Source organism: Pelodiscus sinensis, chromosome 2 (genome assembly GCF_052426305.1).
Source record: "Pelodiscus sinensis isolate ZL-2025 chromosome 2, ASM5242630v1, whole genome shotgun sequence".
NCBI lineage: Eukaryota > Metazoa > Chordata > Testudines > Trionychidae > Pelodiscus > Pelodiscus sinensis.
In genome coordinates this window covers 73928079-73952190 of record NC_143053.1, presented here as the reverse complement: position 1 = coordinate 73952190, position 24112 = coordinate 73928079, and the positions used below count along the sequence as shown (strand labels likewise).

At 45.1% G+C, this 24112-nt stretch overlaps 1 protein-coding gene across 2 annotated transcripts in view; it reads right to left on the bottom strand.

The window, feature by feature from the left end:
• Nucleotides 1-12127, bottom strand: part of KLHL14 (kelch like family member 14) — a 94119-nt gene extending 81992 nt beyond the window's left edge. The window contains exons 1-2 of one of the 2 annotated variants that reach the window (XM_006113619.5): nucleotides 11629-12127; nucleotides 9265-10236 (exon numbers count right to left, since the gene is read on the bottom strand). In XM_006113619.5, coding sequence (XP_006113681.2) covers nucleotides 9265-10193 — 929 coding nt within the window. In that variant the 5' untranslated portion in view covers nucleotides 10194-10236; nucleotides 11629-12127. Of the gene's footprint in view, nucleotides 1-9264; nucleotides 10237-11094; nucleotides 11374-11628 lie in introns of those variants that run through there. The other variant, XM_075920759.2, reaches the window with a different exon arrangement.
• Nucleotides 12128-24112: the final 11985 nt, after the last annotated feature.

The following is a 24112-nucleotide window of genomic DNA, read 5'->3' as shown; positions in this document are numbered from 1 at the left end:
AAGTCATGGAGGTTGGGTCCATGGAGTGGTATTAGCCAGGGGGTAGAAATGGTGTCCCTGGCCTCTGTTGGTGGAAGGCTGGAGATGGATGGCACGAGACAAATGGCTTGGTCATTGTCTTCAGTCCATCCCCTCCAGGGTACCTAGTGTTGGCCGCTGTTGACAGACAGGCTACTGGGCTAGATGGACCTTTGGTCTGACCCAGTACGGCCATTCTAAGCTCACGGCTCAGGGTCAGGGGTCTCAGTGGACCACCTTGATTTTCATGCACACCTGCTCCTGGGTGGCCAGGCTGGCAGCTATCCTGCCCTAGACGGCCACTTTCCTGTGCCTAGTGCGGAGGTCGTGGATGAGGTCCACGATGTCTGCACTAGACCAGGCGGGCGCCCGCCTCTTGCGGACCTGGGCAGGCTCCCGGGAGCCACCAGCCTGGTCCCGAGAAGAGGCGGAGGGCTGGGTGGCAGCGGGTGGCTGGCTCGAGCCGTGCCAGGTGCAGAGTCTGCTGGCTGGGTGCTGGCAGGTTTGCACCTGGCACGGGCACCGTAGCCAGCCCGTGCCCCTTTAAGGGCTCCGGTGCCGGGAGGGGGGCAGAAGAGTTTCCCTGGTGGTGCCCAGAGTGGCCACCAGGGAAAGCTGGGGAGGGTTAGCCTCCTACTACTTTGAATTAAGTGGCTACACAGCCCTTAATTCGAACTAGTTAATTCAAACTGGGCGTTAGTCCTTGTGGAATGAGGTTTACCTAGTTCGAATTAAGCGCTCCGCTAGTTCGAATTAAGTTCGAACTAGCGGTTCGCATGTGTAGCGCCTATCAAAGTTAATTCGAACTAACATCTGTTAGTTCGAATTAACTTTGTAGTGTAGACATACCCTGAGACTTGAACTTTGCATACATGTCTACTATCAAGTCAATAAATCCTTGAGGCACTTTTCGTGAGCTCAATGGAAGGAACTTACACTGACAGGCTGCGTCTAGACTGGCAAGTTTTTCCATAAAAGCAGCTGCTTTTGTATAAAAACTTGCCAGCTGTCTACACTGGCCGCTTGAATTTCCACAAGAACACTGACGATCTCATGTAAGAAATCAGTGCTTCTTGCGGAAATACTATGCTGCTCCCGTTCGGACAAAAGTCCTTTTGCACAAAAGCTTTTGCGCAAAAGGGCCAGTGTAGACAGCTTAGATTTGTTTTGCGCAAAAGCACATCTAGATTGGCACGGACGCTTTTCCGCAAAAAGTGCTTTTGCGGAAAAGCGTCCATTCCAATCCAAACGCTCTTTTCCGCAAATGCTTTTAACGGAAAACTTTTCCGTTAAAAGCATTTGCGGAAAATCATGCCAGTCTAGACGTAGCCACAATGTTTAGCTTTGTAAAGTGAATAACAGAAACTTCTGTGCCAGTCTAATTGGCATGTAGACCTTCGAAAGGTCAATGAATGTTATTAAGTTTCCTGATGATTTGGGCCTTTGCTTGATTACAATGTGTCAGGGTCCCCACAGCTGAATCTAGACCCAGTTTAATGCTTTAAACCCTGAAGCAGGGGTGGGTCCCTGGCATCTTAATAGTGCTCCATGCCTGCAGCTAAATTTCTGCACCTGCTTATTGCTCTCAGTTTTTTCATTGTTCCTGCCTCTTGTTCTGTATTCCTAGATTCATCCCTGGTTTTCTCCCCCCAGCTCAGACTTTTAGATTTCTGCTCCTGTCCCTACTCCAAATAATAATCTGGCTCTGATGCTTGACTACTTATTACTGGCTCTTGACAATGGTTCACATCCAAACTAGGACTGCCAGATGGTTTCAACAAAAATACCAGACACACTTGACATTACATCACAGTCTACATTACATCTTATTTAGAAAATACTGGACATTTATTTATATTTTCTCAATTTGTTTCCCAAACAGAAAGCTCAAATACTGAATTCCGGACACCTGGCAACCCCAATCCTAACTAAGTAAATCAGCTCCTGATTTCAACTCTGGTCATTAGATCTGTTCCACCAGGCCAGACTCCTTCCCTGACCATTAGGTAAGATTGCCTACAGCCTGGTTTGTAATTCGATGTGATTGTATGGAGCACTCTATCTTAATTTATTCTTTTTTGCTATCTGTGGTTCCTTTCATTAGGACCCTGGGCTTAGGAAGTGAGAATTGCTGCTGTTATCTGAGTAGAAGTGATCTTGACTTGATTTGTCTCCTCCATTGCCTCTGTTTCTACATTTGTTTCTGTTGTATCCTGAGATTTTTCTAAAATGTCTCCCTGAGGCCCACAGGAGTTCTAAAAGGCCTGTCTGATCCTTTGTTAAGGTTGGTTATCTTCTTTTCCTCTCAGGTTTCTGAAGACAAAGGCATTATTTTTATTTATTTATATATTTTTGCCTGCTGCATCAGTTTCTATTTTCCCCCACTTCTCCCAGAACAGTCTGCTTCCTTCAAACTTGGCAGGTGATAATATTTCTTCAAAGTTGGCTGCCTGCCTTCCAAGGACACAGCAGGAGATATCTGCTAGCAACAGTACTGGGTGCCATGGTCCTAAGGGAAGTTTCTGGGAGCCAGTGATTATCTCAAGTATGAAAAATGATGCCAAGAAGTGTTTTGGAAGATAGATTTTAACTTCCTGTCCTTTGAAACTTTTGCATATTTTATGTTGTTACACTAAGTAGGAGCTGGTTGGCCAAAGCCCGTGATGAGTCGAGCTAGATGTGAAACGGGCTTCCAGAGAGATTTCAAATTTTTTCTCACCCTGAATAGGGACAAAAAGTCAAACTCAAAAGTTAGTGAACCATAAATAATAATAAAAAATTGGTTCAGGTCAATTTAAACATTGATCATTTTGAAATCTTTGAGAATATCAAAACATTTTGTATTGAAAATTTTGATTTTAAATGGAATGGACTTAAATGAAGTGGATTATTGAGTGGAGAAATTAATTGAAATGAACCCATTCCTGCAAGAAGATTTGTTTTCAACAAATTAGCATTTTGTAATTGGAAAAAATATTTTGCTGAAAAATTCCCAACCCAGCTTTACAGAGGAATTCTGCCCAAAATTTCACCTAAGGATTCCCACTGACTTCATATATGTTTCTTCTTTTGGGAAGACAGATTGCTGTGCAAAAATAATCATGCCCTTTGCCAAGGGTGCTGCTGCATTCAATTTTTGAAATAGAGAGGGACTTCTCTGCATTTTTAATACTTACCTGAACTATCAAATAGTGACCTTGTTTTTACAGGGATTGTGTATTTAACAGAACTTAGATTTTTTTCCTGGGGAAAAAAATATTAGCTGTTCATTTTATTTTCTGTCTTCGGCTTTTTGTAATATCCAAGTTGACTTTCATTCTCTTGAATATGGAATTGAATGATTCTACTGAGACAAAGCTTTCATTTACAATAGCCTGTAATTACAGATTCAGAATTTCAGAGTTCTCCTTCCTGCATTGAGGAACTTTGCTGCCTTCAAGATCCAGATGCAGATGGACACACTTGCATGAGACTATCCTCCTTCCATCATCTTACCTATGCTCTCTATGGGATTGGGATGTCTACGGGGGAAAGGGGCAGCAGAAGAATGGATTGGGAGACATCCCACTAAGAACATCAGTATGGCTGAGGGATATGCACATCTCCAACTCCATAGTACTAACAGGTAAAAGATAATACTGCCTGTGTCGTCTTGTTCCATGAAGATTTCAGTTTGTGAGCAGGCCCCAAACCAGGTTTTGTGATAGAGGGTAGGAGCAAATCCAGCCCGTTCCAAACTGAATGACCGAGAAGTATCCCTGCAAAGAAATGTCCACCCGCCATTAACTCCCTCCCAGGGAGAGATTTTATTTTTCTGCTAAAAAATGGAGTCAGAGGACATGGTGAAAAACTCTCAAGCAGAAGATTCTCTTGATATGGTTAAAAATTCTCTTGAGCAGAAATTCACAAAAGTGCTCTTTTAAAAGAAATTGCCTATTCTTCGTTGATGTTCCCCACACTGGAGACTTTCAAAACAAACTGTGGGATGCTATAGGAGATGAGATGCTTCTCCTTACTCACGCTATAGTTGGGCCTCAAAACTGGATATCACTTGTGAAGTACATAATCTTATCTGTGTCACAAAGATCCCTCTGAAGAATTTTCAGACCTACTATTTAAGTAAAAGTCCCACTGGAGTTGCCCAATTCTGCTCTCACTAATGTCAGAGGCCCTAATTCAGCAAAAAAAAAAAACCAATGGTGAAACTTCCATTGACTTCAGTAGACACAGAAATTCTCCTATGCAACTAACTTTAAGCATGTGAGCAATCCTACTGGGGCCTACTGAACCAGGGCCTGTAAGAGGAGCAAGTCCACTGAAGCCAAAGAAGTGCCTAATGCAAAATCAGTAAAAGGGATATCAGAATAAAGTGAAACATGCGCTTAAATGCGCTGCTGAATCAGAGCCTGATTGTTTAGCACTTTCCAGGATCAAGCCTCTACCAGGCTACGTCTACATTGGCCCCTATTCCGTAATAGGGATGCTAATGTAGCACTTTGGAATAGGCAAATCTGCGGGGGATTTAAATTGAAAGTAGGAATAAGAGATCCTCTGGAAAAGAGCTTATTTTCCGGAGGATCGCGTCCAGACTGGTGCATTTCTCCAGGTTATCTACAAGCCGGAAAAAAGCGGCAGCCATGAAAATGCAAATACCGCAGGGGATTTTTAAATACCCCGCGGATTTGCCTATTCCAAAGTGCTATATTAGCATCCCTATTACGGTATAGGGGCCAATGTAGACACAGCCCCAGAGTTTAATGGGAATATTTCTCTTCAACTTTCTTTTAAAATTACAGTTTATTTGCATCCAAAAGGTAAGTGCAAAAAAGCCCCTATGGGATTTCATGTTTGTCTCTGTGGCTCCCAGAAACAATCTACTTGGTATATAAGTGGAAATTTTAAAAAACAACAATGGTCCTTTAGCACTTTTGGTTATGTGTACACTACCAGATTATTCTGAAATAAGTTATTTCAAAATAATAACTCCTGAAATGACTATTTCAAAATAAGCTTCTTCACAAGCAGGAGTTATTTTGAAATAACAAGCCCATTATTTTGAAATAACATACTTGGTAGTGTGGACACTCTGCTTGTTATTTCAAAATAAGGGGAGTTATTTTGAAATAACTCCCCAGTGTAGACATGCTCTTTGGCTATGTCTATACTGCGATGCTATTTCAGGATACCAGAGTATCCCAAAATAGCTATCCCCATCTTAACATTAAGCCCATTATTTTGAGCTTGCTATTCTGACATCCCTGTAAACCTTGTTCCATGAGGAGTAAGGGGCATTTCAGAATGGTGGGTTATTTTGAAATTTAAGCTATTTTGAAATAAGATCAAAATAAGATCTGCAATTTGCATAGCTCAAATTACGTATCTTATTTCAAACTATGGTGCAGTGAGACTAACTAAAAAATATATTGATAGTACAAATAGGCACATGGAAATCTGTTTTGTTTTATCGAGACTCCTGAAAATCCAACATGGAAGTCAAACTAGACTCTTTCTAGCTCATGCATTAGCAACACGGAGATTTTGCATTTGGAATTCAGTAAATAATTCTGTTCATTCTCCATGAGCAAGAATAAAATCCAGCTCCCTCTCCCATAGCTATATTGGCTCTACAAGGCTGACAAGAATGAAAACTTATTTTAGGCAGTAAATAGATATGACTCAGAATACATACATGGCACAGGTCAATTAGATTATACCGTTTTTATATAGTTACTTTTTGGAGTAGAACAACCATATGTTATGCTTTCTGATATTTACTCTATTTGGTGAGAATTTAAGAAATGTGACTAGGTGAAATCCCAAAGTACTTGTATGCTACAATTTTCAAATAGTGCAATATAGACAAAGGTGTTTTAAATAAGGAAGAAAGTTATCAAGCGAAGTTTTAGTGTGTGTGATCTTCCCAATTTCTTCTACACTTACCAAGCAGATATTTCTGTCACTATAGCCCTGTCTACACTACAGAGAAGACTGAACCACACACACACAGTCGCTCTTCCAGGGTTCAAATTACTAGGCCTAGTGAAGACATGCCAATTTGAACTGAGAGGGCATTCCTGTTGATGCCGGTAGTCCTGCTTCTATGAGGAGTAAGGGAAGTCGAAGGGAGAGTGCGCTCCCTTCGCAGTGTGCACAGCACCAAAATATGAGTTAAGATACTTTGACTTTAGCTACATTAATTGTTAGGTTAAGCTGCGTATCTTAATTCGAATTTATCCCCTAGTGTAGACCAGAAGTATACTATTTACTTTTCAGTGATTAAAAACTTTAATGTAAACAGAGAGTAACTTACCTTTCTAAAAGACTCATGAATCCTTTCTGAATAACCTTTCATCAATTTTTTTTTGAAGTTCTAATCTATTAAGGTTAATATTGCTCCCAGGAAACCAATAGTGATCTTTCAAAATCCTACACATTTTTATTCATTTATTTTACTATTCAGTACTTTTTAGATATTATTTTTCAAATTTATAATTCCAGAAAATGTTGTAATATCTTTTCTCTTAGGTTTAACATTCAGTAAAATGTTATTTTAATCAGAGATCATAATTTTAGGAAAACTACATATATCATACTGCAAAAGCTTGTCCAGATAGGTATATGTTTATTATTGTTTGTTTCTTTCATTTCAAAATGTAAAACAGTATTTCTTACTCAATACACCAGTGCTTTGTATACATTATGAGTGTACTTTAGTCAGTAAAGGAAATAGATAAGTTTTTACTCTTATCAGAACTTCAGAGCCAGTATAGCTAGGAGAGAGTGATCTGGATTTTTAAAAGCATGTGCAGATTAGTACAATCTAATGGAACAATGATGCGACCTTAAGATCATCAAGACACAACAATGGATCTTGAATGAGCATTAGCAATCCAATCCCAAATGTGAAAATACACAAAATATATTCTGTATCCTAGTCTGTTTGGTACTGTTAATGTTTTAACACTTTATGGAAGGTTGTGATGCTCAAAACAAAACTGAAGCTAGTTACAACACTGTGTCTAAACGTATGCTAAAGATGAGAAGGTGACAGCATATTATTCACCTTTTAAAGTTATAAACAGATGTCTGAAATATTATCCATAATATCCAGGCCTATTATAAACAAAAAATATGATTTTATAGTCTCCCTCAGCCAATTAAATAACTGCCATTTACGAGCCAATTTAAGTCTGTTACTTTGTGTACTTTCCTGCTTAAAGACGGCTTCTAGCAGCAGGAGTATCAGATTCTTACAGCATCCATGACACTTGTAAGCATTCAGTGGTCAGAACACCACTACATATCCTTCAAATGATATGGACCAGTGAAGCTGGAAGGTACCTTCACTGAACCAAACAGCCTGGTATCTCAGCAATCCACCAGGACAAGAGCCCCAGCATGCCCCAGGAGGTGTGCGGAATCTAGACTAAAACAGGTAGGGGATTTTGCATTTTGAAAGTCAACTGTTCTGAATGTTGAAATCTAAGAATATTTACCAGATACAATAGGCCTCAGAAATACTTTTTTGCTGCAAATGTTTGTATTCATTTTTATTACAGTATCTTGCAATGGAAATAATTTATAGACTTTGGTAATGGGTGCAAACAAAATCCTATATGGACAAATAAATATAATAAAAGAAGGCACTTACAGTGTTTTTACAGCTAAATCATCTGGGTACATATTAAAATTAGATTTTCAAAAAATATTTTACATTGTTTAAAATCTTAGCATTATACCACTCTTTCCTATTAATAGCCTACTTGATATTAATTAAAGTACAGACCAAAATCTTCTCAATATGCTTTGATTTTTATAATACTGTCACCATATTTGTTTTATTTTATTACATTCTTTGAACAAAATGAAGTATACCCCTATTGTAAGGGCAGAAAACTAAAACCCTTCAACTAGCCTTTGAATTTACAAACTACCAATTAAACTATATTCAGTGCTTTCATCTCATGACACTAACCTCACATTGTATCTGAACCACAAAAATATCAAAACACCTATGAATGCAATTAGTTGTACAAAATCAATAAATGGGATTTACATATGTATTATAGTTTTAAAAGTATTGTGACAGATACATTGCCTTTCTAAAGTGAGAGAATGGGGGGTGGCCTATATTAATTACAACAGGTTCTCAAGTCATGAGCCTTTACATGCACTGTCAAATCTAAGATGTACATTTTAATGTTATGGATTAGGCATGATATCTTATGGAGTGGTGTTGATTACCACAATAGAAAGATGGGAAGCTGACAAGATACCATCTCCCTAAGCAAACAGCCCAGGGAGCTCATAATGAGATTTAAAACTGATGCTAGTAAACCATGCCTGTTTGCCCATACAATCTTCTTCTCACATTATATTTTAAGAGGCAGCTAAATCGTAATTTGGTTTGCAATACACACTTCTAAAACGTTGTGTAAATGGATAACTAAGCATTTACCAAACTATACGGTGTTACAGTGTCTAGAGAACAGTCTAGGCGGGTCTTTCCCACTTTGCCGTATTTCGAGCACTCACCACTGACAGTGGCATGTAGTGGGAAATTACTGCTCCCAAGTCACTTTTCCATCAAAAGTGTCCTAGCTTAATAAACTAATGAGAGATTTTAAAAGACAAAAAAAGTCTCACATATGAGACAGATCTGCGTCAGCCACTTCTCCGATCACTGAGAAAAGGGGAGGGAACACACAAAGTTTGTTTGGCAGGGCTGGGGAAGGAAAGTAGTACGGCAATCCCTCATTTCCATCCTTGTCTAGTTCCTACTAAACAAGATGACACTGAAGAGATGTGACAATTATCAAAAGTCCTTTCCCGGAGACGAAGGTAGGTTAAAACGTTACAAAAAGTGCTATAGCAAAAACCTTCTAGAAATGTTAGTTAACCAGCACAATCATTCCATATCACACTGACCGTCCGGATCCCCATAACTAATGGGTCAATGCTCTTTTCTGGTGCAATACACGTGGTATTTCTCTGATGCCATTTGTGGGTTTTATAGCCGATAGTTGTGGTTTTGTGCCCCCCGTAGTGTGAGTGGGTGGGCGAGAGGGAGACCCCCCCTCCCTTCTGTATGCCCCTCATCCCACCTCTTTCTTTGTTGGATCTTGTCAAGCTGAACTCAACTTTTATATCTCCAGGCATTTGCTGAAAATCACTAAGTTTGTGGCTGAATCCCCCCTACCCCTCCCACCTGCCAGCCACTGCCTTCCATCTAGCTTCCCCCCTTACCTGCTGGCCAGGCTCTGCCTGCAGTGTTGCCTGAAGGGCATCAGGTGGTAGTTCATGGCGTCCAGCAGCAGCTTCTGGCAGACGGGGTCGGTGCGCATGAAATCCACCGACTGGACCCGCTCTACCAGCTCCGGGGCCGGGATGAGGGCGAAGCGGAGGCGCTTCATGAGGTCCGGGGCATACTGCATGCGGGTCTCCCGGTCGTGCTCCAGCCAGAGCACGGACATTTGGAAAAGCGCCAGCTCCGACTCCACTGGGGGAGGCAGCGAGTCAAGCAGGGCGCGCATCTCCTCGAAGTTGAGCAGCAGCACGTCCTCCACCAGGTACTTGTTGGCCAGTTTCTTGGTCTCCTCCAGGCCGTGCAGGGCGGCGATCTTGCACACCTGCTTGTAGTTCTGCACCGAGATCTGGTCGTTGAGGAACTGCACGCACAGCTTGGTGACCTGCGGGATGTGCAGGATCTTGCTGACCGACAGCACCTCCTCCACAGTGTCCAGGGACAGGGTCACGTTGGCCGTGTACAGGTACTCCAGCACCAGGCGCAGCCCGATGGACGAGCAGCCTTGCAACACCAGGTTGTTGATGGCCCTGGGGCTGGCCAGGAGCTTGTCCTCGGGGGAGGAAGAAGGGGTGCCCGGCTCCTCCTGCTGCTGCTCCTTGGGGGGTGCGCCCAGGCCCAGCCCGTCCTGCGCGCTCGGTCCCAGCGCCAGGGGTTGGGGGTGGCCGCCGCCGCCAGTGCTGGAGAAGAGGGATCGGAAGTACTGGGAGCAGGAGGCCAGCACGGCCTTGTGGCAGTGGAACTGCTGGCCCTGGGCCGTCAGGGTCACGTCGCAGAAGAGCTGCTTCCTCCACAGCAGGTTGAGGCCATGCAGCAGGTTGTCGCTGTGGCTGGGGTCGAAGGTGGAGGTCCTGTCCCCGGATCTGGACATGGCGAGCGGCCTCAACGCACCTGCCTTTAAACCCTCCTCCAACCTGGGCAAAGGGGGCGGGGGTGGGGTGGGTAGGGGGAAGGGGACAACAACAAATACAGAGCTTTACAGCAGGCCTGGAGCACTCATGTTTGCCACGCGAGAGCTTCTCCACTCAGCCGCCCCCTCCCCAGAGCAACGGCCCTAAAGCCATGCACGGCAGCAAGCCGGCGCCGGGTGCTCCTGGGGGCTCGAGGCGGCACAAGCTCCTGGGGCCGGTGCGTGGCGCGGGGGCTTTGTCCTCCATGCACAGGGCGTGTGTAACGAGGAGCAGAAGGAAGAAGAGGGGCAGGGACGGCGCGCGGCTTGGAAACCCTCTTCCCGCTCCCCCTCCCTCCCGGTTTGTGTGTGTGCAAATGGGGCTTGTTTCCAGGGGAGGAGCGAGGAGGAGTTGGGGGCTGTTTGCAAACCTGCAAACTCTGCCGTACCCCGAGAAACTAGCGAGGGGCAGGCGGAGGGGGAAAAACCCGCCTTCCCCCCCTCTAGCGCGGCAGACACAGCGTCGGCGGGTTCCCCGCCCAGCCTGTTGCTCGCCCTCCCCTCCGCTGCTCGCCGCTCTACCGCGCCGGGCTCCGCTTAGCGCTGCAGCCCGCGCGCGCCTGTGTGTGGGGCCGGGTGGGGGCCCAGCCTCGCGCCACCGCTCCCCTGGCGCGGCTTTGCCCGAGTTGGCAGCAGCCCGGCGCTGGGTTGGTGCAGGAGGCTGGGGGGCGGGGGGGGGGGCGCAGCCGCGGCTTGTCCTGCTCTTCGCCTCCGGGCGGGAGCCGCTTTTAACTCCCCGAACTGCGGGAAGTTCAAGTTGGGGGGGGGGCGCCCTGGCCTCTGCCCTGCCGCCCCCCCCGCAGACAGCCCTGACACACGGCACCTTCCAGGGCTGGCGAGAAGGGGCCCCGGGCTGGCCACATCCCGCCTCCGAGCGAACGGAGCCCGCCACTGCTCTTCCCCCTCCTCGGCGGGACCCTCCAGGGCCCGGCTCCTTCCATTGCAGCGCGGCCGCTCACTCCTCCCGAGCACTTGCTTCCCTTCGATTGTCCTGATTCCCGGGCGGGAGCCACTTTCCCTCCTGCCCCGCGCCGGCTGCCCCCAACCTCCGCCTCCCCCGCTTTGCAGCTCCAGCCCGGGCTTAAGAAATCTCCACGAGCCTCTCCCTTTAAGTGGACCCGGTCAGTCCCTCCCGCCCCCCAACCACACACACACTCTCTCTCCTCCTCCCTCCCTCCCCTGCTTTCTTCCTCCTTTGCCCATTTCTTGCAATTGGAGTTTATTCTCCAAAGGCGTTTGTTACACAACTCCCCCCCGGCAGCACACACACAAACACCCCGCTCTTCCCCAACAACAAACAAACCAGAAGACACAAGAAAATACACACAGACGGCTAGACACAAGGCCAGAAACTTACCTGCTCCACAACCAGCGGCCAAAGTAAAGGTTCACTTAAGCTCCCCCCCAAAAATCAATTGTCCTTCCTTTTTAAAGGTTTGATCGCTCCTTCAAAAAAAAAAAAAAAAAAAAAAAAACCAAAAAACCCACAACCTTCTGCTTCCCAACTCGGAGCAGTCACTCTTTACAATTTATTTTGTCGTACATCATTTGATCACCATGAATTAGCAACAGCAAGAAAATGTAGGAGAGGGAGAAGGAGAGAGAAAGAGAGAGAGAGAGCGCGCAGAGCTTTCTGCAAGAGAAGAAGAAGAAAAAATGTACGTGTGACAAATTATGCTACCAAGAAACAACACATCATTATCCTTGGGCCTGGGGCTCAGTGAGTCGTAACGAGAGTAATAGGAAATCCACGGTTGGGGAGAGAAACGGTCGTGCATGGCCAGTGGAGAGAGACCATACAGGGGGATGGATGCTGGAGAGACTCGCAAAATTATGGCTCAAGGCTATTGTAAAAATTGTCGAGCGTAAATGACTGCGATTTCAAACATCTTTGGAAGAAAGAAGGGGAAAAAGCTAGCCCCCCCCTCCTCTGCCTCCCTCCCTCTCTCCCTCTCTCTCTATAAAGAACCGTCAAGTTTTAGTGCGCATTGCTAATTAGTCAATTTCTCTCTGCCTTCACAGGCTGGCGACTTTGCTGCTGAGCTGAAACTGCTAATTTCTGTGACCAGCTTTTTTCTTAGCTGTGATCTGGATGAATGAGTAGCTGTCTCACAGAGATGACAAAAATAAACTCTAATCCCCCCCAAAATTTCCACTACATCTTTCTCATGCATAGATTTATGATCTTCAAGCGCCCTGTGCAATATGCAAACTTTTTGTGTGTATGTGTGTGTGTATACGGTTGTATTCAAGTTACACTATATTTGTATTCTGCCTTCTCCCAGGATGTGAAGGAAATAATATCTGATCTTAATACACGATATATTGTCACTTTTTTCTCCCCTAACGTTGCTTTTATGTTATTGGTTTGACAGGGTGCATCGTCCGTCCTTGTATGTGTGATGGGGCTGGGGGTGAGGTAGACGAGAGACAAGGAAAGTGAGGCTAGTAAATGGTATTAGTGGTAAATCGTTCCCTTTACATTTGTTCCCCTGCACTATTCAAGATTTATGATCTTGTTTGAAGGCATATTTTCTCTATCGTTTTGTCTGGTTAGACAACCGTCTCTGAACTTCACTGTCAGCTCTTCAACAGATAAGGGTTCAGAAGTCACATTTTTTTATTGGAAGATTAGCATATTGTCAGATTTGTCTTTCGGTTTGGAGACTTTGCAATGCAGAAACCTGAATCAAATGGCAGGAAAGCAGCTGCTATTTCACAAACATAACCTTTCAACTTTCTGCCAGATCTGATGCCTTAGGAACATGTACAGCTCATTTTTGTTTTGTTTTTGACTCCTTTGTGGAATTAATCCAAGGGAGTTCTCTTTTAAGCATTTTGTCTTTTTTTCTTACACCAAGGGGTATTTTGGTAGAGGACATATTCTCCACATTTTCTTTCATGATATACTGTACCCTCACATTTATAGCTCTGTTCTCCTGTTGTCAAGTCTCCAATCGTGGGGAGGGGGAAGGAGAGGGAGAGAATCAGGAAGATATGTCCTTGAATGAAATGCACATGAAAGGAGACTGAAGAGCACTTACGGAAAGTTTTAGCTAGTGTGAAATCCATAAGTACCACTCTTCCCAGCTAATAACAGGACTCTTGTCATTAAAATAAATGCTAGGAGTGTTTCCTTGAAAGGCAGTCCTTGTTGTCTTTTACCTTAACTTGTAAACAAAGATGCCAATGCATATACTGTTGGGAAGCTGGAAGTCAGATAGCTTGGGATTTGGAAAGTCTCATCTTCAAATCCAGGAATTGAAAGGAACCAATCTGTAACTTCCAGGACAGTTCTCACTAACTTGCTTTATTGATGTCCCAAAAGAAAAATGGACTGTGCCATATCTTTTCAGCCTTTATCTTATCAGAAAGCTCCCTCCTTTTAGAGTGAGAATCACCTTCCTCCTCCATACAGTGTTGCCTTCCCTTATTCACTAGTCAATGTAAGAGATTTACAGTAGAAATAATGATGTAGTTAACAATATAGAAGATGGTATTTGGATTCTCATTATTTTATGCTTCCTCTAACAACATTTTCTTTGTGTCCTTCCTTTTGTGTCTTTCATAGTGTTCCAGATTGGGGTTCTTAGCATCCTTGAAAGAAGTATGAATCTTAAGATTCCACTTCAATAGGGGCTACAGTTATCAAGGATGTGAAGTGTCACTAAACTATGGTAGATGGGAAGAGCAATTTTTACATCATCTTTGTGCTGTTGAACTTTACTATATTAGCGTATGTCTACACTACAAAGTTAATTCGAACTAACAGACGTTATTTCAAATTAACTTTAATAGGCACTACACATGCAAACCGCTGGTTCAAACTTAATTTGAACTAGCGGCACGCTTAAGTCGAACTAGGTAAACCTCATTCCACGAGGACTAACGCCTAGTTCAAATTAACTAGTTCGAATTAAGGGCTATGTAGCCACTTAATTTGAACTAGTGGGAGGCTAGCCATTCCCAGCTTTCCCTGGTGGCCACTCTGGGCACCACCAGGGAAACTCTTCTGCCCCCGTCCTGGCTCCGGAGCCCTTAAAGGGGCACGGGCTGGCTACGGTGCCCGTGCCAGGTGCAAGCCTGCCAGCACCCAGCCAGCAGACCCTGCACCTGGCACGGTTCGAGCCAGCCACCCGCTGCCACCCAGCCCTCCGCCTCTTCCCAGGACCAGGCTGGCGGCTCCTGGGAGCCTGCCCGGGTCCGCAAGAGACGGACGCCCGCCTGGTCTAGTGCGGACATAGTGGACCTCATCCACGACCTCCGCACTAAGCACAGGAAAGTGGCCGTCTAGGGCAGGATAGCTGCCAGCCTGGCCACCCAGGAGCAGGTGTGCATGAAAATCAGGGTGGTCCAGTGAGACCCCCCCGACCCTGAGCCCTGAGCTTAGAATGGCCGTACTGGGTCAGACCAAAGGTCCATCTAGCCCAGTAGCCTGTCTGCCAACAGCGGCCAACACTAGGGACCCTGGAGGGGATGGACCAAAGACAAAGACCAAGCCATTTGTCTCGTGCCATCCATCTCCAGCCTTCCAAAACAGAGGCCAGGGACACCATTTCTACCCCCTGGCTAATAGCACTCCATGGACCCAACCTCCGTGACTTTATCTCACTTCTCTTTAAACTCTGTTCTAGTTCTAGCCTTCACAGCCTCCTGCAGCAAGGAGTTCCACAGGTTGACTACTTGCTTTGTGAAGAAGAACTTTCGCATATTAGTTTGAAGCCTGCTACCCATTCATTTCATTTGGTATCCTTTAGTCCTTATATTATGGGAACTAATGAAGAACTTTTCTTTATGCACCCTCTCTACACCACTCATGCTTTTATAGACCTCTATCATATCCCCCCTCAGTCTCCTCTTTTCTAAGCTGAAAAGTCCCAGTCTCTTTAGCCTCTCTTCGTATGGGACCTGTTCCAAACCCCTGATCATTTTAGTTGCCCTCCCCTCTTCCACCCTCTCTCTTCCCCTCTCCCACCTCATTTTCCCAGTCTCCCTGAGTTCTGTTCAATAAAGAGAGTTTCTATTTTTGAACACACGTGTCCTTTATTTTGTACATCAGGAAGGGGGGCTAGGGAGGGGTAAGTGGAAGGAGGTGAGGGAGGAATGGAGTATGAGCCCCTGATGGGGAGGACTGGGGTGGCTCTGCGGGCTCCTCGGGGTGGAAGCTCTCCTGCAGCCCCCCGATTGACCCCTCCCCCAGATGGCAGCCTGCAGCAAGTGCAGCCGGGCTGGTGGCTGAGTGCTGTGATGTGCCGAGTGTGGGCACTCAGGGCACTCCAAGCCAGGACTGCTTTGCTGTCCCTCATCGAGGTAGACAAGCAAGCGGGGAACCCTGAGAACTGTCTGTCCGGGGTGAGGGTCGGGTCCCTTTAAGCACAGCCCTCGGCTAGCCTGAGACAGCAGCTCTAGGCTCTAAGTCCTAATCTGATGCCCTGCCGGCACTGCTTCCCGCCAGCCTTAACCTCGGTTCAGGGTCCACTCAAGTGTGGACATGCTAGTTCGAATTAGCAAAACACTAATTCGAACTATTTTTTAGGTCTAGATGCGCTAATTTGAATTAGCTTAGTTAGTTCGGATTAGTGCTGTAGTGTAGACATACCCTTACTGCTGTAATAGCTATAAATAATCCCAGAAGGTTTTTGTATAGCTCTTCATTAAATGATGTGACACATACTGTTACACCTTGTAAGTTGCAAAAAAAAAAAAAAATGGCTTGGAAAGTATTGACTGACCCAGCCAATATTTTGCAGATTTCTAGTACTAACAAATTGACATGCTTTGCTTAGTGGAAAATACCATGGTTTGTTGTTTTGTTTTGCTTTTTACTTTTCTACCCAAACCAGTATCAAAATGAAGCTTGATCTTATTTCTATTAATGAGCTTTGGCCAATTATGCATTATAAATGTGCAACCTTCTCTCATGCTGTTTGAAGTGCTCACAAACTGGATCTTCTGTTACTAGGTTTCACCAACCCCGTAACAAATGTGAACTCTTAAACCACTGTAAGAGCATCAAGTTACAGATGGTCCTCCGGGGCATTCCAGTCTATATTGCTCCCCAGGCAAGATGGACTATATCAGGGTCGGCAGCATCTGGCACATGTGCCATAAGTGGCACACAAGATGATTTTCAGTGGCAGCAAGGGTGGGGGAGTGGAGAAAGCCCCGAGCCTCACTGTGTGATCGGAAAAAAGCTGGAGCCACATACAGCTCCATGCATGCATGCGCATTCCCCCTGCCTCCTCCCCCCGGCTGGAGGAAAAAAGCAGTGCACCAGCACTGTAGGCTTTTCCCACTGCTCCATTGGCCAGAATCCAGCCAATGAAGCAATGGGAAGCCATGCCTGGGACAGAAAACCTGAGAGCAGCGCAGGGGGCAAAAGTACGGTAGACCTGGCCACCATCTTGCCCATGGAGGACTCACTGCTGCCATGGCTGTCCCCCCACTGCTCTGCACACTGCTCCGCCTCCACCTCACACCTCCCATGTATGCCATGCACCCACACCCACCAGAGAGCCCCATAGGGTCAATGGAGTCCATCATCCAGGTGCCAGCAGGCTAGATCCTAGCCAGCTTGCCTGGATCCACTGGCCGGCCTCCCTGCACTCCTGGCAAGGCATGGCATACATTCCACACTTGGCCCAAGGGCCGCTAACATATTCCGTGTGTTGAGCAGTGTCTGGCTGCCACATGGTAGTGACTATTACAATGAATAAACCCTGTTACAGACACTAGAAAAAAAAAAGTAAGTGCCACCCAGACCCTGCACCCTCACCCCCTTCCATGCTGAGACCCTGCACCCGCACCTTACTTCTGCCCCTCCCTCTGGCCAGACACCCTAATCTCAGCCTGCTGCTACACCCCACCACCCACCCAGACCCTGCACCCAAGTGCAGGGAAGCACATGCGCACAGCTCCTCAACTCCCCACAGGAAAAGCTGGAGTGGAACTCAGGGCAGGAGACGAAGCAGGGCGTACAGTGACATAGCCCACTGCCCCCAGGAGAGCAGCGCAGCCCAGGGCAGGAGGGTTAAATCTTGGCACGCCACTTCAAAAAGCTTGCCGACCCCTGGACTATATGATAGATGGTCACTTTATACCAACAGTCACAACAATATTCACATTATTTCCATTACAAAGGAATGGTCACTTATCTGAGGCCATCATATTTCAAACCAAAGGGTACATCTAGACTACATGCCTCTGTCGCCAGAGGCATGTAGGTTAGGCTACCCGACATAGTAAAATGAAGCGGCGATTTAAATAATCGCCGCTTCATTTAAATTTACATGGCTGCCGCGCTGAGCCGACAAACAGCTGATCAGCTGTTTGTCGGCTCAGCGCGATAGTCTGGACGCGCGGGTGTCGACATCAAAAGTATTTGTCGACCACCCAGGTAAACCTCCCTGCAGTTTCTCCCTGTCAAGGACTTTTATTCCCTTCAACCCAGAATCCAAACATGGGATGAGTTAATGCACAGGCTAGCCCTCCCCGGAGGCAGTGTGGAATGCAGTCAACAAGGTGTCTGTCTTTTCGTTGTACCCAATGCTTCATTTGCCTTCAGTGGACCATCTTGTCTGCAGGACAAGCACTTTCCTTTAATGTGTATTAATGCTTTTTTCCCCTGTTTGGTGAGCTACACAATTACATAGGTTTACAATGCAAACACTCAATATAACTTTATACCATGCAATGCAGCTACTATAAGTAGGATTAATACACGAAGCACCCTACAAGCATTCCATAAAATCTAAACACTGAACATATTCTTATACAGGCAGTCCCCGAGTTACGCGAATCCGACTTATGTCGGATCCGCAGTTACGAACGAGGCCTTCCCTCTCTCTGGTCTCCAGCAGACCAGGGGACGGGGAGCAAAGCAGCGGAACACGCGGGCAGCGGCTTTGCTCTGCTTTGCTCCCATCCCCCTGGTCTGCAGACCAGGGGGACGGGGAGCAAAGCGGCGGAACACGCGGGCAGCGGACAGCCCAGACGCGTCTGGGCTGTCAGCTGCCTGCGTGCTCCGCGGCTTTGCTCTGCTTTGCTCCCCGTCCCCCTGGTCTGCAGATTCCCCCTGGAATCAGCCGCTGATCAGTTTCAGCAGCAGCTGACTTGGGGATGCCTGGGGTTCTTAAGTTGAATCTGTATGTAAGTCAGAACTGGCGTCCAGATTCAGCCACTGTTGAAACTGATCAGTTTCAGCAGCGGCTGAATCTGGACGCCAGTTCCGACTTACATACAGATTCAACTTAAGAACAAACCTACAGTCCCTATCTTGTACATAACCCGGGGACTGCCTGTAATGCTGATGTCTATTTTTAACTATACTAGCCCACAGAAAGGCCAGACTGATTTCCAGCTATACATTTGTCATTATTCAGTAAAGTTTTGGGCCTTGGCATGAATTGGCACCTGGTATGCCAACATCACGCCTTCAGCAATCAAAGTTTTTACAAGAGAAAGAACTGAGTTACAACAAATCAGTTAACATTTTCAGAAGTCCAGGGGATTTAGGTTCCAAAATGGTGTAAGTGTTTTTGAAAGTTTTATCCTTTATGTCTATGAAATATAAAGTTATTGTTTGTCTCTTTGGGCAAGAGTGCTTTTTCCGGTGGAAAATCCTGTAGAAGGCAGCTGACAGGCCTGGCCAAAGAGTTTGCGGAGCCCATCGTGGCACACTGACAGCAGTGTCCGGCCAATGAATGTTCTAGTTTAAGTCAATCCCAGTTGAGGGGTTACAGAGTCCAGCCTGGGCAGTACAAGTCACTTGCTGGATATATTCCACAACACATAGGCCAGGTCAGATTCTCTGCTGACCTGTGTGACTCTCCCCTCTGTACAGTGAAAACACAATCTGTGGCAGACAGGGAGAAAGGCAAGGGCTCAGGGCCGCATCCTGGCTCACTAGGACCAAACACAGCCTAGAGCTGTCAACACACATGAGGGCTGAGCCAGCTCTCCCAGTCTCACCAATGCAGCTGGGCAGGAGCCCAGATGCCCACAGGGCAAGATGGAGGGATCAGTGGCTGGGCTGGCTGGCTGGGTACCTATGGAGATCACCTGCATGAAGGCCAATGAGACGAGCAGCAGCAGCAGCCCCATGGGGACGCAGGTGACCAGCTTGTCCAGTTCCAGCTCCAGCCACAGCCCCTTGTACTTGGGCTCAGTGCAAAGTAGGGCCCTGAAGGCATGGGGCCCAAGGTAACCACCTTGCTCACCTTGCCCTAAGGCCGGGCGTGACAGCCGAGGAAGGAAACTGATTTTTTTTCTTGTGGGATTTATCCTACACCTTGAAGAAGCCAAATTGCTGACTTGTTAAAAAAAAAAAAAGGAGGAGGGGGTGGTCTCTTTACCCACTGGCATTAGCAGGGGAGTGGCCACCCAGGACTTACAGTTCTTCTGAGAACATCACACACATAAGTGAATTTACTAGGTAAAGCTCATCTATGCACAGAACCTTAGCGTCTATATTTTCACTTGTCCTGAGCCCACTTGACAACATCTGGGGAGCACCCTGACCCTACACATAAGAGGTCCATAGAGTGGAGGACTCTGCCTCAGACTGTGAACTTTTCAGATTTGCTGCTGGCTGCTGGAGGGAAATTAATACATGTTGTCCACCAACCTCTGTTCCCCCATTTCACCTCATTCCCCACACATGGGTTCCTGACCCCCTGGAGGGTTCTCTGATGGTCTTGTGAAAGGGCAGATCATGCTGCAGAGGCAGTTGAACCTCCCCTACTCTACAACCACCACCACCACTGCTTCCTACTAACAGCATGGGAAGGAGCTCTTCTTGAGCATTAACATGGGCCCTGCCTTTAAACTCCTAATTATTAATACATTTAGTAACTAAGCAGGATAAATATTTTCAATACAAATTTGTTTGAAAAGGTTTATGGTTTTTAATTCTCTGTAACATGCATGCGTAGAAACTGAAACATAGTTCTGTATTTATTCAATTTATGTGCTTTTTATTTTTACATATTTTGTGATTGCAGTACTCTCATGTTGCGATAGGCACCATCATACAGATCAGAAATCAGCAGGTGCTCTTTGCACAGGGTCTTAGTAAAGAACAAAGGTGGGAATCAATAATCTGAAACAACTTGAATCTCTGCCACTATTGCTTTGAAAATGGCATGACATGACTAGCAGGTAGTGCTCGGAAGTATCACCCCTACTCACATGTAGATGTGATTTTTCATCATAGTAAACTAAAATTCACCCCCTCCAATCTTAAATAAGATATACCAATTCTTCAAGGCAGGGCTCGTGTCATATATGTTTGGACAGCACCTACCACATTGTGGGTATTACCATAATATAAAATATCAATACATAAAATAAATGAGCCACATCATCATGGAAGGTGTGTTCTTGGTAATATCACCATTTATTCTGGAGAACTTTATATAATATACCACTCTGACTTTTTACAGGAGAGGTAAATTGTATTTATGAAAATATATCTGGTATGACGCACCTCACTTGCCTATGTGTATAGTCATATTTTTATATGTCTATACACAGGCAAACTTTATTAATTCGCTTTCAAGTAATGGCACTCTAAAAATGTATGGACGGAAAAAACATTGTTCAGTGGTTAAATCAGGGGTCTGGAAGTTAGGATATCTGGATTCTGTTCTTTGATTCATATAGTAGCTCTGTGCTCATTTTACAGATGTTTAGAATGGTATAATAAGACTCTACAGCATTTTACAGGGTAGTATAGGCTTAGTTAATTAATGTTTGTCAAATACTTAGGCTGTGTCCAGACTCAGGGGTTTTTTCGGGAAAAGTAGCCTTTTTCCGAAAAAACTTCACCTGCGTCTAGACTGCAGCCGCGTTCTTTCGAAATTAAATCGAAAGAACGCGGCTTTTCTTTCGACGGCGGTAAACCTCATTTCACGAGGAAGAACGCCTTCTTTCGAAAGTGCTTTTTTCGAAAGAAGGCGTTCTTGAATGTAAATAGGGCTTCTTCGAAAGAGAGCATCCAGACTCACTGGGTGCTTTCTTTCGAAAAAGCAGCTTGCTCTTTTGAAAGTTCCGCGTGCAGTCTAGACGCTCTCTTTCGAAAGAGGCTCTTCGAAAGTATCTTTCGAAAGAGGCTTGCAGTCTAGACATAGCCCTAGAGATCTTTCAAGAAAAGGTACTGAACATTATAAATACATATTGATATAGCAACTGTAACTAAATACACAAGGAGTAGAGATGTATTGATAACAACAGTTATAAAGAGTAACAATATCATCAAGTATTCTGTCTTTGTATCAGAGCTCAAATTGAAGTCTGTAGGAGCTGTGGGTGCACTACTGGGTCTGATCCTAAAAGCAATGAATTGCACAAAAGTCAACAACAGCTAAGAGCAAGTCAGACAAAAATTAGTCACTCTGGAGATTACACTGATGTGCAATGAGGGTGGGGCAAATAAAGTGTTTTAATTGAATAACGCTTCTACAAAACACAATAGCTTTTGAAAAATAATTCAGATTTATTGCATCTAAACGAGTTGTTACAAATAGCTTTTGGGGGAAGAACTCAAAATTGTAAAAGGAAGCACCTAAGCTTGGATAAATTATAGTCAACAGGTAAGGCAGATTAAGCAAATCCTTTTGTACAGGGCCATGCTGTAACTAAAATCCTCTAACCATTGCTCCTTTGCATGTTGTGTACCAGATGACTGGGAGCTCATACACTCACGAACCGGGCTGGCCTTACCATGAGCCAAACTGAGACAGCCGCCTCAAGTGCCAGACTGGGGGGCTGGGGAGGGTGCCACTAGGACTCAGAGTGTAGAAAATTGTGTCTGCTGCTGGTGCAGTGAGCAGGCATGGGGGCGTCATTTGAGCTTACCGCCTCAGGTGCCAAAATGTTGTGGTCCGGCCCTGCTCAGGTACATCATAATATAAGTTTTAGTGATTGCGTCTGCACTATGATCCAATTCAGGGAAACATAACTGTGCTTAAGTCTGTCTCTATTCTGGAAGACATTTAAGTATATGCCTAACTTTAAGCACATTCTTAAATGCTTTCCTGAATAAGGCTACTTTCCTGAACAGGAGTTTCTACATGAGTTCATACAGGACTTGTTAAAACTTGCACTAGGTTCATTGTAAAACTGGGCAAGGGATTCCTTGGTGGTATGTGGTAGGCATACTCTTAATTGGTTGTGCCAAAATCCTGCTCAGGAATCCAGGACATATTCTCAGAATATTACAATATTCTTTCCCAATTGCTTCATTTTCTGATGCAACTTCAGGGTAGGACAGTGCTTATCATGCAAAATAGAGGATGTTGCTTGCTGCCCCAGGGTAGGTTCTAGAAGTTGTGGAAAGAACTGGATTGCAGTAGTGGGCATTGGGGTGAGTCTTCCCACTCAAATAGTATTCATTCTAAGATTTAAAGTGGTTCTCAATCTATTGATCATGATCCCTAAGGGAATGCTAATAGTTACTTGTGAGGGGACTGGAAACCTGCTTCCATTCCTTATCTCCCAATTTCTACTTCAGAGTCAGATGGCAGGATTCACACCACAAAAACAATTGTACCACTTTCCACAGTATCTCTCACTTGAATTGCCTGGCCCCTCCTCTGAGATCTAGTACAGAAATAGGTTGGCTGCTGATCTACTTTTGAGGACATCATGATTTAAAATAAAATGTAGAGTTAACTTTGACCACTAAAAATAATCCCAACTACACGTGCAAAATGATGGGGACTAATTTAACTATAACCACTCAAGAGAGAGATCTTGGAGTCATTGTGGATAGTTCTCTGAAAACATCCACTCAATGTGAAGCTGCAGTCAAAAAATCAAACAGAGTGTTAGGAATCATTTAAAAAGGGATAGAGAATAAGACAGAGAATATCTTATTGCCTCTGTATAAATCCATGGTATACCCACATCTTGAATACTGCTTACAGATGTGGTCGCCTCATCTCAAAAAACATATATTGGCATCGGAAAAGATTCAGAAAAGGGCAACAAAAATGATTAGGTGTTTGGAGTGAGTGTCTTGTGAAGATAGATTAAAAAAACCTGGGACTTTTCAGCTTAGAAAAAAGAAGACTAAGTGGGGAGATGATAAGGGTCTATAAAATCATAACAGGTATGGAGAAAGTGAATAAGGAAAAGTTATTTACTTGTTCCCATAACATAAGAACTAGGGGTCATCAAATGAAATTAATAGGTGGCAGGTTTAAAACAAACAAAGTCAGTACTGAGTCAACCTGTAAAACTCCTTGCCAGAGGAAGGTGTGAAGACCAGGACATTAAGAGGGTTCAAGAAAGAACTAGATAAATTCATGGAGGTTAGGTCCATCAATACTTATTAGCCAAAATGGGTAGGAATGGTGCCCCTAGCCTCTATTTGCCATGGGCTGGAAATGGATGACAGGAGAGGGATCACTTGCTGATTACCTGTTTCTGTTCACTCTCTCTGGGGCATTGGTTACTGGAAGACAGCATACTGGGCTAGGGGGACCTTTGGTCTGACCTAGTATGGCCGTTCTTATGTTCTTACTAATCTATTTATTCATTAACACAATGATAAGGGCATAAGTTAAACATAAGTATAAAAACAAAACAACAAAAATGCATGTGGAGGCTTATCCCTAATCCTATCTGTAATTTGCTATGTACTTATTGGTCAGCATATTGACCTGACTATCTTTCTGCAGGGCTGTTTTTAAATAGTACAATCTCATTCCAATAGTAGAAGGAGGAGTACTGTTAGCTGAGATTATTATTACGTTCCCAGTAATCTTGAAGCAGCTGCTAGGCTATATTTTTACTGCCAATGTTTGTGGCGGTCAACACTATAACCTCACCTGGAGTTC